Below are 15,809 nucleotides of genomic sequence, written 5' to 3'. Positions count from 1 at the left end.
CAGCAGCTGCCAGAAGCTTGAAGAGGCAAGGAGGATTCTAGCCTAGAGTCTCCAGGGAGAGTGCAGCCGCCTGGCTGACACACGCCAGTCCAGCCAACACCTTCATTTCAGACTTCTGGCCTTCAGAACAGTGAGAAAATAGATTTCTGTTGTTTTCAGTCATCCAGTTTGTGGTCATTTGTTACAGAAACCTCAGGAAACTATTACACATGGTCTCTTTTAGCTGATGCTGTTGCAATATTTCCTTTGGTGCTCTGCTGTATTCTGATTCAGTGATTCTCAACTCTGGCTGCGCATTAGAATTGCCTAGATATTTTCTAACAAAGGCTGGTTGGTATCTGGAACATCCTCAGAGATTCTGATTCAGTAGGGCTGTGGTACAGCCTGATATTGGTGTAGAGCCAGACATAAGAACTGCCATTTAATTAGTCATAGCAACTTAACATCAAGGGGTGGCACAGAGGTACAGGGGGTAGGAATACCTGTATGATCGTTTTCACCTTAGGAATTTGCTTTGAAACATAAGAATATGTGTCTTTACATTCAAGTATATTCTCAGAAACTAGCTGAAGCCGTTTCGCATCCTTGTGGCACCAAGTCCTCTTTCCACCATGAAACAGGTGCAAAGACAGTCCTGTTTCCACTGTGAAAAAATAAAAGGATACTCTGACAGGTGGCCACTGTCGCAGAAGCACCAGGAGGCATTGCTTTCTAGACTGAAGTTCGGTCATGCTTCACTTTAGTCTAATCAAAAAGATTTGCTTGCAAGTCTTCATTCCAGATGGTTCCAGTGCCTTCCACACAATCAGATAATGACAATTGTGAGTTTCTGGTGGCATGCTACTTCACGTAATTAAAAATATATATATTGCTGCATAGATGTGCTGAATAGGAGAAGAGTAAGTTATTATTTGGTGGGAAGAGGATTCCCAATTGTGGAACAAAGCAATTCCTTGTACCCTGGTTCTAAATAAATGTTTCTTTATTTTTGAAGTTGCATGACCCCCTATTATGGTCTTTTTTTGCACACGTATCAGAAAGCAGCCATGAGTGCATTGTAGTTAGCAAAGTGAGCTTGTCTGTAAAGGGTCTTTGACAAAGAGCTCACTGCATCTATTGACTCCCCAGGATGTCTGAGGTCACAAGTTTGGCTGGAGCACATGAGCCCAGATAAAGAAGATGCTTTTGCCCTCTTGAAACAAAGCCAGAAATGATCTCCTTTATTGTGCACTTTGGGTCATGTGCTAATGATGAGGGTTTCTCTAATACTAATCCCCCTAATGAAGCCTTCTCCCAGCCCTTACACAAGCCCACAAGGCCCCGTGGCTTGGCAAGCCAGAGAGAATAAAAGCAGCCCGGTGTTTGGCTTTTGAACTGAGTTCAAGGCAATTAAAGTCAAGAGCTAAGGAGGGAGGGAGAGGGTTTAGAAATGCCAGCATAATAAGTAGTATGACTGGGTCCTCTGTAAATTAACTCAATTAGACAAAGCCTGATTTAACGGGGGAAGAGGGCGAGAAGCGCTACCCTCATTAAATTTGGTTGTTAGATGCGCTTCTAAGGAAATTAAATCTGTTAGTTGTTTGAATCACGTAAAATAGTGTGTGCATGTTCATGTACACACGTGCACACATGTAACCTCTGTGATTCTTGTAGTTTTTTTTTTAAGGAGTGGAATAGAATGCAAAGAAAAAGAAAATATACTGAAAAGAAGAAAGACTGAAAGAGTGGAAGATAAGGAGAAAAGTGGGATAGAGACAAAGAAAGTAAGAGAGAGAGAGAGAGAGCGCTCTCCCAGTTATAAAGCCATGAGCCCCCTTTGGTGGGGGCTTCTGCTCAGTTGCTTGGACTGCAGAATCCTGCCAGGAGCCCAGGCTCAGTTCCCCCGAGTCTGCATGACGGTGGACAGCCTGGTGAACAAGGAGTGCTGCCCACGCCTGGGTGCAGAATTGGCCGATGTCTGTGGCTCTCAGCAAGGCCGGGGACAGTGCACAGAGGTGCGAGCCGACACGAGGCCCTGGAGTGGTCCCTACATCCTACGAAACCAGGATGACCGTGAGCAGTGGCCAAGAAAATTCTTCCACCGGACCTGCAAGTGCACAGGTGAGGCCCGTGCTCCGAGCTTGGTGGGGAGGGCCAGAGCTGGGAAAAGAGCTCCTCCTAAGGAAAAGATGAGACTCTTGACAGGGACTCTTAGATTAGACTTTGAAAGGCAAACCAATGATGGTTTTGGTTGGAAGCATATTCACTAAGCCTGATGTGCTGGTTTATTCTTCACATCCTCTAGTACATCTAATTATGAAGACTAAATAAATATGGCGTGGGCCAAGCCTGCTTATATGAATGCATGCCAACATACTATTGGCTTGTTTGTGGGAAGGGGAATTTAAGAGCTTAAAAGACTGAGCTTTGAAACTCGGAGCAAGTCCTTTCAAGACGGATTCAGTGCCCTCTCCTGAAATGGGTTTGCACTTGTTGAGAAGGGATGGGTGAGGCAAGCATGTAGAAGACAGGAGTCAAAGAGGCAGGTGTTCTGGTCTCAACATTTCTCATGATTTGAACAGATTTTTTTTTTTTTTTTTTTTTTTGGAGACGGAGTCTCAGTTTGTCACCCAGGCTGGAGTGCAATGATGCTATCTCGGCTCACTGTAACCTCCACCTCCCGGGTTCAAGTAATTCTCCTGCTTCAGCCTCCCAAATAGCTGGGATTACAGGCACCCACCATCATGCCTGGCTAATTTTTGTATTTTGAGATAGGGTTTCACCATGTTGGCCGGGCTGGTCCCGAACTCCTGACCTCAGCAGAGTGCATGTTTCTCGTTAAAGCTTATGACTGGGTGGGAACTTTGACAAAATTGTCGAGCGATGGCAAGACGGAGCTTTCTCAATGAGCTATGGCAGGGAGAGTCGTTATTAGATAACAATGGCTTTTTGTCACTTTTCTCTGGACTTGAACTGGACATCACAAAATTTGCTCAGTGTTCTTTCTTTAGACTCTGGTCTCTCTCATTACCTGTTGCTTTGACATCTCTGTGCATTTCTCATTCCTCTAGCTCTTTGGGGGCTTTTTCAGATCCTCCTCAGTCTTTCCCATCTCCAGTTTCCAGCAGCCATGCCCTTCGGGGATAAATACTCAAAGCCTGGCAGGGGGCCACTGAAATACAAAAAACACAAGTGGCAACCTCAGCAAAGCCCTTTGGACATTGTTGTAGGCTGGGTGGTTGCAGAAGACTCTTCCTTTTAAAAACAGTTTTTACTTCTGTTCTCGCAGGATGCTGGAACATAGGCGGATATAGGTCATTGAGCTTCATAAGGGGTTGAATAGGTATTACTAACGGAAATGGAGCATACAAAGGCCTGTGATATTGGTGTAGGAATGACATTCGGTTGTTTTTTCATTTTAACTTTCAACTTTATTTTAGATCCAGGGGGTACATGTGCAGGTTTCTGACATAGGTATATTGCATGGTGCTGGGGTTTGAGGTATGATTGATCCCGTCACCCAGGTAGTGTGTGGAGCACCCAGTAGGTAGTTTTTCAACCTTTGCCCCCGCCTCCCCTCTCTAGCAGTCTCCAGTGCCTATTGTTGCCATCTTTATGTCCATGAGTGCCCAGACATTAGATTTCTTTTTTCACATTAAAAGTTCTGGCTTTAGGCCAGGTACAGTGGCTCACGCCTGTCATCCCAGCACTTTGGGAGGCCGAAGTAGGTGGGTCACTTTAAGGTCAGGAGTTTGAGACCAGCCTGGCCAACAGGGTGAAACCTTGTCTCTACTAAAAATACAAAAATTAGCCAGGCGTAGTGGTGGGCGCCTGTAATCCCAGCTACTCAGGAGGCTGAGACAGGAGAATCACTTGAACCCAGGAGGCGGAGGTTACAGTGAGCCGAAATCGTGCCACTGCACTCCAGCCTGGGCAACAAAGTGAGATCTGTCTAAAAAAAAAAAAATTCTGGCTTTATAATCATTTTGTAGTAATATTTTTAATTCTGTCATTCAGAAGAATACGTAGGTCCTAGTTTTGGATATTAATTATGGCAAAAATTTCAATAACCTATTGGATATATATTACTCAGTTTTTCTAAGTTATTTAAGCATTTGCTTCTATAGACCTTCTCTCAAAATTATCATGGTTTTTTAGACGAATGAGGAGCAGGTTGCTGGTGTGGTTAGCGTGACTGAAAACCACACTAACACAGTAACTTTTTTGTTCAAAACCCAAAATACTTCTCGAACAATTATTTCTATGTCGATCAGTGAAAAAGTGCTGGCCAGGCACAGCAGCTCACACCTGTAATCTCAGCACTTTGGGAGGCCAAGACGGGTGAATCATTGAAGGTCAGGAGTTCAGGACCAGCCTGGCCAACATGGTGAAACCCTGTCTCTACTAAAAATACAAAAATGAGCCAGGCGTGGTGATGGGCACCTGTAATCCCAGGTACTCAGGAGGCTGAGACAGGAGAATCCCTTGAACCCGGGAGGTGGAGGTTGCAGTGAGCTGGAATCGCTCCATTGAACAGAGTTGTTGAAAAAAAAAAAAAAAAAAAAAAAAAAAAAAGAAAGTGCCAACACTTTCAAAAGTTGTCAATTTGCATTGCATAGAATTCTGAGGTAGAGGACTTTAGGAAGTCACATATAACCGTTAACTCTTCTTGTTACCAGCTTCTTTATATTTTTGCCCTGGCTAGCGAGTATTTTGCTTGTTTGTTTGTTTTAGGTAGGGATAGAAAGAATAGAGGATAGTAGAATAGAAGGAATCATTGCCATTTCCCTTTGCTGAGGAAATGTTTATAAATACTGCTCTAGAAGTAACAGGAACTTAGGATCATGGAGACCTACTTTCAAAATGGAAAAAAAAAAAAAAAAAAAAGGAGGATCCCCTGCTCTAAAAAGGCATTGGGCCAGAAATAGGGCCTGTCCTTTAAGTCCAGGCTGTAAGGAAATCCCATGTGCCTGAGCCAGTCCAAAGAAGCAGGGCTTCCTCCAGGGAGATGGTCTGCCTCTCCAGCCATTGCCAAGGCCAGGCCTGGCCCTGAGATCCCACCTCCAGGCTGTGGCTCACCTCCCCTCACGATCTGCTCAGTCCAGACTCATCAGGAACAGAACTCTTTCCACACCTACATTTTTTTTAAAGGTAACTTAAGATTTGCTGTATCTATAAATTCAATTACTAGGCTTTTAATGTTTCTCAGTTTTATTGAGGCATAATTGTTACACAGAACACTGCACATAATTAATGTGCACAATTTGGTATCTGCACATACCTACACAGTTGTGTGGCCATCTCCACAATCAACATAATAAACATATCCATCATCTCCAAAGGTTCCTTGTGGTTCTTTGTTTTTGTTCATGTTTTGCTTTTGTGGTAAGAACAGTTAACATGAGATCTGCCCTCTTAACACATTTGTAAGTGCTGAATGCCTTATTGTTAACTGTAGGCACTATATGGTACAGCACATCTCTGGAACTTGCTCATCTTGTATCGTTATAACTTTACAACTCCCCATCACCCCTCCCCCATCCCCTGGTAACCACAATTCTGTCGTGTACTTCTCTATGTTTGGCTACTTTAGATGCCTCATGCCAGAGGAATCATGCAGAGTTTGTCCTTCTGAGACTGACTTATTTCACTTAGCACAAATGTCTTCCAGGTCCATCCATGTTGTCGCAAATGGTAGAATTTTTTTCTTTTTAAAGGCTGAATAATATTCCACTGTATTGTGACACCAACTTTGGATGGCTCTACTTATCTTGCTAGATGGTCTTTTTCTTTGAATCTCAGGGCATGAGACTAAGTCCTTCATGACTGAGCTGGGAAGTTATTTTGTGTATGTCGTAAATACCATTCTGTGATGTGCCGTGTGTTCCAAAGCAGGACACATGTCCTTCAATTAATTCTCCCCCAAAGAGTAAGTTGCTAGCCATCCTAGGGTAGCTTTTTTATGGGGCAATCTTTGGAATTGAAACGATCCTGAGCCTCCCAAAGAACCTCGTCTACAGTAGCTTGATGACTCTTCTGCGAATGGAGTCACTGGGTCACTCCTGGGATGATCCAAAATTTCTCAAGGAAGAGATGTAGATTAGTGTCTTGTAACAGACTGTTGATGGCCCTGAATATTGTTAATTCTTTGGAAAATAAACACCTCATAGTTTCCATAATCATGAAGCTGGTAAAGTGATTTCAGCCTGATAAGTAGAAACACATACAGGTTCTGGGATTTGTTTTTTAAAACTCTAAATTCTATGGTGAAATTCTCTGTAGAGAGTATCTCTATAGTCTCTGTAGGGAGAAATTGAAACAAAAAAACCACTGAGCTTAATTGTCAGGAAGAGCTGAATTGCAGGAGACTTTGAATTTGCTGTTGACCTTATAAAGCTTACCTGCCAGTTGGCTTTATGAGAATATGCCATTTGCAGCTATGTCTTTTGGCTTCTGAGAAACTTGTACACCAAATAGTTTTTGAACAGTTGACAGTGAACTTCTTGTTTGTACAAGTGACTAATTGCCTCCATTTTCCAATCTCTGAAATGGGGATAATGATGAAACCACACTTGTAAAATCCTTTTGAGTTCTGTAGATGAAAGGACCTATGTAAGTATAAAGTATTGTTATTAAAATAATAGAATCTCTAATTAAAAGGAATAGGCTATTTAGAGTTCCTTGTAAATTCACTAATCGGTGGCCTTCAAGCTTATTTAGTCTAATGGCTTTCTGAGGTTGAGCTGATGCAGTTCACGTAGGAATGTGTGGTGTTTAGATGATCTCAGTCTTTTTCCATTTTTATCCTAGTCCTTTGTAAGCATAAGACTTTGACTCTTTAAGTTTCACTCAAGAACATACTCAGTGGTCGATAGATTGATATTATCTAGGAATCATTATTTTTTCTTTTCTCTCTGTTTCCCAGTGAGATAACACAGTTCTTTCTAAAATGCTTCTCTTCTTATATTTTTTTGCATTGGTAGATTAAGAAGAGAAAAACTAACTTATGTTAAATTGATGGAAGATGCTACTAGGAAATCTAAATTAAAGAAATAAACATTTTGTCTGCTAGACTTTCATATTGTACACTTTTCAGTCACCTCCAGCATTTCAATAAATTTTTCAGGTCAGGTCTGTAAACTCAGAAACAAAAGGGACCCGACTGCAGATCTTTGGAAGAAGTTCTCTGAGACATCTTGGAAAAGGAATGTTTTAATCGAATACATTTCTGGGTCATAAATGAGCTCCAAAACAGACACAAGCTTTCTTTTTTTTCCCCCTCCCATTCTTTTCACAGATGTTGAAAACTTTCTTATTAGAACTTATACATTGCCTTTTGGAGGCAACTCTGGTTATGTTAAAGTTTCTTGTTCACTGTAGTTGTGAAGCATCTCTGATTTTCTGAATCAAGATTAATCATTTCATCATTTGTCATCCAATGGAGCTTGATTTATTCCTCTGTATTCACTTTTCCCACAGTTTGACTTGTGTTGAAATGCCGTTGTGTACATGTCCTTCATTTCTGCTAGACTAAGGTATTATGCCTCATTTATACAGATGTTTCCTGACTTATGATGGGGTTACATCCCAATAATCCATCATAAGTTGAAAATACCATTAAGTCAAAAATGCATTTAATACACCTAACCTATGAACATCGTAGCTTAGCATAACCTACCTTAAATATGCTCAGAACACTAACATTAGCCTACAGTTAGGAAACAGCATCTCACACAAGGCCTATTTTATAATAAGGTGTTGAATATCTCATGTAATTTATCAAATACTGTACTGAAGGTGAAAACCAAAATGGTTACATGGATATTTGAAGTAGAGTTTCTACTGAATGCATATTGATTTTGCACCATCCTAAAGTTGAAAAATTTAAATTGAACCATCATAAGTCAGAGGCCATCTGTGTTTGTATCCACTAGTGTCTGATCCCTTTTATTCAATTATTCATTGATTCTTTCACCACCTACCCAACCAACATTTATTTAGCATCAGTTAGGCCCTTCAGATACAGAGAGGGGGGAAAAACTGACGTGATTCTTAAGATGTGCACAGTATAGTGATGTAAGATAGATATGAAGACAAACAATTGCTGTACCATTTGATAAGCGGTCTCTAATAATACTAGTAATAATAACGCTTAATATAGAACTCACAGCAAGGTGCGGTGGCTCACGCCTATAATCTCAGCACTTTAGGAGGCCAAGGCAGGCAGATCACCCGAGGACAGGAGTTCAAGATCAGCCTGGCCAACATGGTGAAACCCTATCTCTACTAAAAATACAAAAATTAGCCAGGCTTAGTGGCATGTACCTGTAATCCCAGCTACTAGGGAGGCTGAGGCAGGAGAATCACTTGAACCCAGGAGATAGGGGTTGCAGTGAGCTGAGATCGCGTCACTGCCCTCCAACCTGGGCAACAGAGTGAGACTCTATCTTGACCAAAAAAAAAACCAAAAGAAACAAACACACACACAAACCCCACTTTCTCTCTCTCTATATATAATAAATATGTATATTTATAATATATAAATACAAAATATATATTTAACTCACTATATACCAGATGTAGTTCTAAGTGCTCCACATTAATGTGCTTGTTTTTTATAACATAAAAGCTGTGGTAGCATAAAGGAAGACATGTTAAATTGTTGTATTTTTTAATAGACTTTAGAGCAGTTTTAGGTTCACAGCAAAACTGAGTACTGAGTCAAAACTACATACAGAGATTTATCTACCCCTTGCCCCCACACACTCACACCTCCTTCACTGTCAGTGCATGTGTAGTGCTGGATACCTTTTAGATAGTAGGTGTTCAATAAATTATTAAATAAATACATGAGAGAGTCAATTATTTTGTTTCTGCCAACTACAAAGAATCATGACAAAGAAAATAGAGTAGTCCTCCAACTGATGGCATAAATTATGAATTACTCAATTTCAACAATCAGACCCCCAACTCAAAAACAAGTGTTATGTCTTTAAATGTAAGAATGAATTAAATTATTATTATTGAATTTAGATGTGTTATTTATTAATATTTCTAAATATTGAGACTTTATTATTTTAGATCAGTTTTGGGTTCACATCGAAATTGGGGAGAAAGTACAAAAAATTCCCATCTACCTTCTCCCCCACACTGTGCAATCTTCCACTAGCAACTCCTGTAAACTAGGGTTACAATCAGTGAACCTCTAGCGACATTATCATCATCCAAATTTCTCAGCATTATGAAGCACGGAATTACTCTTCTACGGTAGAGAGGTGACTAGACATTTACCTCTAATCAGCTATAGATCACAAGCTGGAAATTTGACTGAGTTTTAATCTGGGTAGCTACTCTTCTTTAGACACATCATTTTGTTCACTCAGTTCTCAAAACAATGTTCCATTCCTATACTGCCAGAGTAGGTGATATGTTTTAATCAAATCTGTTTTTAAAACATAGAGTTTTAGTAAGGTTGCCCCAGGGAAAACAGACTTCAAGGTCCATAAAACTTGAAGCATCTTGCGTAGCATCTGATGAGGTAGAAGCCGCTTCATAAATATTTGTTAAATAAAGAATTTGTATTTAATTATCTCCAGGAATCAACATACATTTTAACGTTAAACTATTCAAAAACATGATTTTTAGTCTTGGGAAGAGTAGAATTTTTCCTTTTTTTCAATATTTTTACTTATGTTCTCATAGAGTGCTGTAACAGAAAACTACAGATAATTGAGCTATGTAAAAGGTGGGATATAAAATATATTATAAAAAACAAAAAACTCAAATAACTGATACAGTTAGAAAAAATTCTTCCTACTTACATTTTAAGGAAATTTTCTTTAACCATGAAAAAATCCGCTATAGAAAAGGAAGCCTGTGCATTTTCTTTACAGAGTGCTGTTAATCATTTCGTTTTCATGCTATTGGAAAACTTTCCTTTCCTTGAGAGATCCAAATAACCCTCCTTCCCCTGTGGTCATAGTACTTTTTACTTACCTCTATTTTGCTACTTGTAGTTTACCAAAGTTGTTTATAGGGCTGCTTTTTCTGCAAACCCACAGAACAGGGAGAGAAAATGTATGTGGCATCGTCTCCTACATGCTCGATAGTCACTCAGCTTACTCACTCGACACATGTTTGTTTAGAACAAGGCTAAGCACAGTCCTAGGCAGTGAGTTCACAGCCTTCCAGCTGCCTGGAGCTGAAACAAGTGTAGAGATGTTTACAATCAGTGTAAATAAATGTGAAGAAAGGGGATGTATGAGGTGCAAGGAAGTAACCGACCGGAACCCCAACCTGTGGAATCAGCAATGACCTTAGAGAGCACCAACGTGAAGCTTAAAGGAGAAATGGGTCGGATATAGAGGAGTTTAGGCAGACAGTGAGGGAAAAGTGTGCCAGGAAGAAGGAAAAGCAAGCAAATAGGCCTAGGGCATGAGGTAGAGGAGGAGGAGTGAGTGAGCTGTTCACCCTCTTTAAATGCTTTACATAATCCCTTGAATCTTTTGGGAGATAAGCATTATTATCCCCTTTTGTTACAGCCTTTTGCTCTAATGATATTCAAATTTTACCCTCTAACCTAAGGAATGAAGTGTTGGTCATACCCGATGCGATAAGTTGGAAGGCTAAGAAGGAAGTCTTCTCCCTGTGTCTTCACGTGGTTTTCCTTCCAAAACTGTGTCCAAATTTCCTCTTCTTTTGAGGACACCAGTCATATTGGATTAGGGCCTACTCTAAGGACCTCATTTACCCTTAATTATCTCTTTAAAGGCACTATCTCCAAATATAGTCACATACTAGGTATACTGGGGGCTAGGACTTGGGGTAACACAGTTTAGCTCATTGCAGTATACAACGTATTTCATGTCCTGTTTCGTTGCTGGGAATGTGTCTAGGAAAGTCTCTAGTGCTTAGTCCACTTGGAGATAGAAACATTTAAGAGAAGACCACGGGAGGAAAATGGACTTTCTTTGCCTTTGTGTAAGCACCTTCATCTTCACTTCCATTCAAATTTCAGAGTACAAATTCAGAAATTTCTTCCAAACGACATAAACCCACTTCCTGTTCCATCTTTCTGTTTTGTGAACTAGGAAACTTTGCCGGCTATAATTGTGGAGACTGCAAGTTTGGCTGGACCGGCCCCAACTGCGATCGGAAGAAACCGCCAGTGATTCGGCAGAACATCCATTCCTTGAGTCCTCAGGAGAGAGAGCAGTTCTTGGGCGCCTTAGATCTCGCGAAGAAGAGCGTACACCCTGACTACGTGATCACCACGCAACACTGGCTGGGCCTGCTTGGGCCCAATGGGACCCAGCCGCAGTTTGCCAACTGCAGTGTTTATGATTTTTTTGTGTGGCTGCATTATTATTCTGTTAGAGATACATTATTAGGTGGGTTTTTTCCTTGGCTGAAGGTATATGATTACAGATTTTGTTTGGGTTGAGGGTATGGCAGTGGGAAGTAATTTCATGCAAGTTAATTAACAAGAGAGCAACCTCAAGGCAGCCTTAGGATTATGAAAGTCGTAGAATTATCAAATACTGCCTGGAGTTAGAAAGACGCAGTTTCTTCCTGCACATTGGCTGCAGACAGTTTAAATGTCCTCTCCTCTACTGTATCTTCTTGGTTCAAAGTGTTAACTCTTCTCTGTGAAGCTGTTAATCATCAAAAGCATGAGTTGGTGAGGTGGAAGTGAATTCCTTTTGATTTCAGAAAAAAATATTTGCAAATCTGGCCATTGACGCCCTCTCTGACCTTTTCTCCAAATTAGAGGAATTAACTGAACATGTGCCAAGGCACATGAAGCTTCTTTGGGCGGAATTAGAGTGCGCATGTTGGAAGCGGGTATCTTGTTAAACTCACAAGATAGATCAACTTCGGGTGGATTTTAGGCAGTCTATCACGTGACTGACATTCAGATAATCATTTATGGTACTCCTGCATGGTCCAGAACTCCCCGGTTTCTTGGAGCTGTATTGTCAAGGAAAAGTACAAGCTTAGCCACAGCAATGTAGGGGTTCTGCTGCTTAGCCATTTGTGACACAGTCATGTTGGATGCTTGAGAAATTGGTGACCTGCCCTTCCAGGTCTTAAACATTGGGGCCTGGATAGGACTTGGAATGAGGTGGTTGTCTGTTATAAACGTCATGGATCAAGTAGGTTCAGCTTTGTCCTTATTTTTCAGTCAAAGGAAAGCCACAGACACCAATGTATTCTAGGAGGGCTTGACTCCGTCCTACATTCTTCTCATAGCAGTCCTTGAATGCATGGCTGTACGTGCACCTGTCCCCATTTTTGGGGTCCTTCATTGGGGTCAGGATGAATGAAGACATCAAGCTCACTTTGAAGAGCGAGATTCTGATTTGGACACGTTCATCCCTCTGCTCATCACTTGTTTCCATTCACTTGATACCCTCTTGTGGTTGGGTTCTGAGAATTTGAAACCTTGCTCTGGATTAAACATGAAACAGGGCTGTGTAGCCAACATCAGGGACAGCAGTGCTTTTCTCAGTGTGAGTCTTTTAAAACTTGCCTTACAGGTAAGCATCTGTCTTTCTTTATCGATAGATAAGGAGGCTCTTTTGGCTATAAACCTTTATAGTTTTCCTGTCATCACTCTGAGGAATTTTTGCTTTATGAGAGGGTAGTCTCTCAAGAGGAAAAGAAAATGATAGTTTCTGGTCATAGCTAGGAATTAAATTTATATTCATGTCTGTTCAACTCTCTGAAGTTATTACAGGTATTTTGAACAAGAACTAAAGTTAGCTAGTGTCTACATAACCATCAAAGCTGTTATGAAAAAGGGAAGAAGGATGGACCAGGCAGTAAGGAGGTCATGAAATCGTCCAGAGCTTTTCTCTAAAATTGGCAGTTCCAGTGTCCAGCCTAAATGGCTTGAATGTATTTTTCTCTCTTCTGGTCTCAGTGAGCATGCTTGTCAGCTAGTAGTTATAACAGATTGATGGGTGAGGCAAAATACGTGAAAGTTCTTTTTGGTTACATAAATACTGCATTAGGACTAAGTGCAGTAGAAGTGATGATATTATTAATCCCTCCCTTTTAAATTTATACCTTTGTGAAACATAGGTTAGCAAATGCCTTTTAAAAATATAATTCATTTAGGTCTTAACGATCTATTCTTTTGGATAGTTTATTTCACCTGAATGGATTGTTGCTTACAAATTAAATATGTATCAGGGGCTGAAAGTCACCTGAATTTCCTGGATCTCTGCTAGAAATCAACCTTTTGACAGATAAAGGAGGGTTTATCCTAAAAGTACTAGTTACTTCTGAAATTCATGTCATTGCTATTGCTTTTGGAGAGAGAAATAACAACAAACTTTTTTCTTACTACTATAAAACATCAGGGACTTATTGGCTCTGTAGATAAAGCCTAGGCAAGATTTAACATTTAAAAAATTCTATTCTATCATCTCTAATATGTTTTCCAATTGTTTCAGGACCAGGACGCCCCTACAAGGCCATAGATTTCTCACATCAAGGACCTGCTTTTGTTACCTGGCACCGGTACCATTTGTTGTGTCTGGAAAGAGATCTCCAGGTAGGTCAAAACTATGCATTTAGTACTTTTCATTTTTGAAAAAAATTTATTGTATATATTTAAGCCATACAATGTGAGTTTTGATATACTTATCTTGATGTTCATATAAGGTAAGTAATTAGTGCACTAAAGCAAGTTAATATACTCAGCATCACATAGAAATATCTCTTTGTGTGTGTGTGTGGTAAGAGTACCTAAGGTCTACTCTCTTGGCAAATTACCAGTACACAATACAACCTTAACTATAGTCTCAGACCTCTAGACTTATTTATCCTACATAACTGCAACTTTGCACCTTTCAGTCTACGTCTTCCCATTTCTCCCAGTCCCTTGTAACTACTATGTAACTCTCTTTCTATGTATTCATTGTTTCTTTTTCTTTTTTCTTATTTTCTTTAGATCCCACATATAAGTCAGATCATACAGTGTTTTCCTTTCTGTGTCTGGCTTATTTCACTTGGCATAATGTCTTCTAGATTCATCTATGTTGTTGCAAATGGCAGGATCTCCTTTTAAAAGGCTGAATAATACTCCATTGTATACAGTATATATATGTATATTATATATATAATATACACACACTGATTATATATATATAATATATAATACGTATTTTGTGTATATATAATATACACACACTGATTTATGTCACAGTTTCTTCATTCATTTATCCATCTGGTACTCTTAGTCTTGTTAGACATTTGGTTGAGATACATATCAGTCTTTGCCTTGTCTGCTTTCTTGTTTTATCTGATGGCATAGATTAAATGACCAGTCCTGCCCTTTGCTTTTAGCGACTCATTGGCAATGAGTCTTTTGCTTTGCCCTACTGGAACTTTGCCACTGGGAGGAACGAGTGTGATGTGTGTACAGACCAGCTATTTGGAGCAGCGAGACCAGACGATCCGACTCTGATTAGTCAGAACTCAAGATTCTCCAGCTGGGAAACTGTCTGTGATAGGTAATGGCTCCTATACCTGCAGTGGTGTCCAGTGATAGTCTTTTCTGATGTCTGAGACATGGAGAAGTCACTTTATAGTTCTGTTTCTTAGGCACGTGGTATCCTATTTACATGTTTCTGAAAACAGTTTTCCTATGGGAGGTGGGATTTCAAAAATTCTAAGCTCTTTAAAAGAATAGATACATCACAATCACATTTGTGAATTGATTATGCTTGGTCATCATTCATTTTGAAGTCAGGTTCGTTTTATCAGGTTAGTGCAAATATAATTGCGGTTTTTGCCATTAGAAGTAACAGCGAAAACTGCAATTACTTTTACACCAACCTAATCAAATTAAGAGTAGTTCTTGCATTCAGTCAACATTTGCTAAGCACCACCATATCCTACGTGATGTAGTTACTGCCGAGAATACAAAGATGAGTGAAATAAAACCTCCCTTTTGAATATTGTCTTGTATTAACAAAGATAGATTTCTTGTAAGTAAATTACAATTGAGTGTGAGAAGCACTGTAATAGATGTATACACAAAGACAAGAAGAGAGTCTGGGCAAGTCCCAAAGAGGCAGAGATGGTGGTTCTGAGAAGGGAAGGGGCACAGGCCTTAGTCAGGTGTAGAGGAGGGTGAGGGGAGTGTGGGAGGGCAGTGGGTGAGTCCTTGGTAGAGGGAACATCATGCGTGAAGTTAGATAATTCTCTGGAAACAGCCTGATGTGGCTGAGCCATGGGATGCTGGTGAGTTGAGGAGGACAGGGGCTTGGGGACAGCCAGGGAAGGATGGTCTCTGACATGCTAAAGACTTTACACACAGGTCAGTGGCCTGGCCTGCAGCCCATGAAGAGTTCTGTCCTCAAAGACTCCTTAAATTTGTTTCTCTGTCCTGGAACACATTACAGCAAAAAATTTCCCAAAAGGTTCCTCACCTTCCTTTATTCATTTTTTCCCTCCAAAATCCATGTCGCCCCTCCCCCTGCGCCTCTTTATTTTGAAACGGGGTCTCACTCTGTCACCAGGCTGGAGTGCAGTGGTGTGATCTCAGCTCAGTGCAACCTCTGACTCGATTCTCCTGCCTCAGCCTCTTGAGTAGCTGGGATTACAGGTTTGCGCCACCATGCCTGGCTAATTTTTGTATTTTTGGTAGAGATGGGGTTTCACCATGTTGGCCAGTATGGTCTCGATCTCCTGACCTCATGTAATCTGCCTGCCTCGGCCTCCCAAAGTGCTGGGATTACAGGCCTGAGCCACCACGTCTGGCCTCAGAATCCCCGTGTTTTAAACCCCACTGCTCTACTTTCCTCCCAGGTCCTTAG

General features: G+C 40.6%; 1 protein-coding gene across 2 annotated transcripts in view; it reads left to right on the top strand.

Annotated features, from left to right (window-relative positions):
* The first annotated feature begins 1,805 nt into the window (after nt 1-1,805).
* Nucleotides 1,806-15,809, top strand: part of LOC113219501 (L-dopachrome tautomerase) — a 38,220-nt gene continuing 24,216 nt past the window's right edge. For both annotated transcript variants that reach the window (XM_026446579.2, XM_026446577.1), the window contains exons 1-4: nt 1,806-2,100; nt 11,070-11,369; nt 13,440-13,540; nt 14,335-14,501. In XM_026446579.2, coding sequence (XP_026302364.1) covers nt 1,806-2,100; nt 11,070-11,369; nt 13,440-13,540; nt 14,335-14,501 — 863 coding nt within the window. The remainder of the gene's footprint in view (nt 2,101-11,069; nt 11,370-13,439; nt 13,541-14,334; nt 14,502-15,809) is intronic.

The sequence above is a fragment of the Piliocolobus tephrosceles genome, chromosome X, assembly GCF_002776525.5.
Source record: "Piliocolobus tephrosceles isolate RC106 chromosome X, ASM277652v3, whole genome shotgun sequence".
Classification (NCBI taxonomy): Eukaryota; Metazoa; Chordata; class Mammalia; order Primates; family Cercopithecidae; genus Piliocolobus; species Piliocolobus tephrosceles.
The sequence above is the reverse complement of the archived record's forward strand: the minus strand, read 5'-3'. Positions and strand labels throughout refer to the sequence as shown.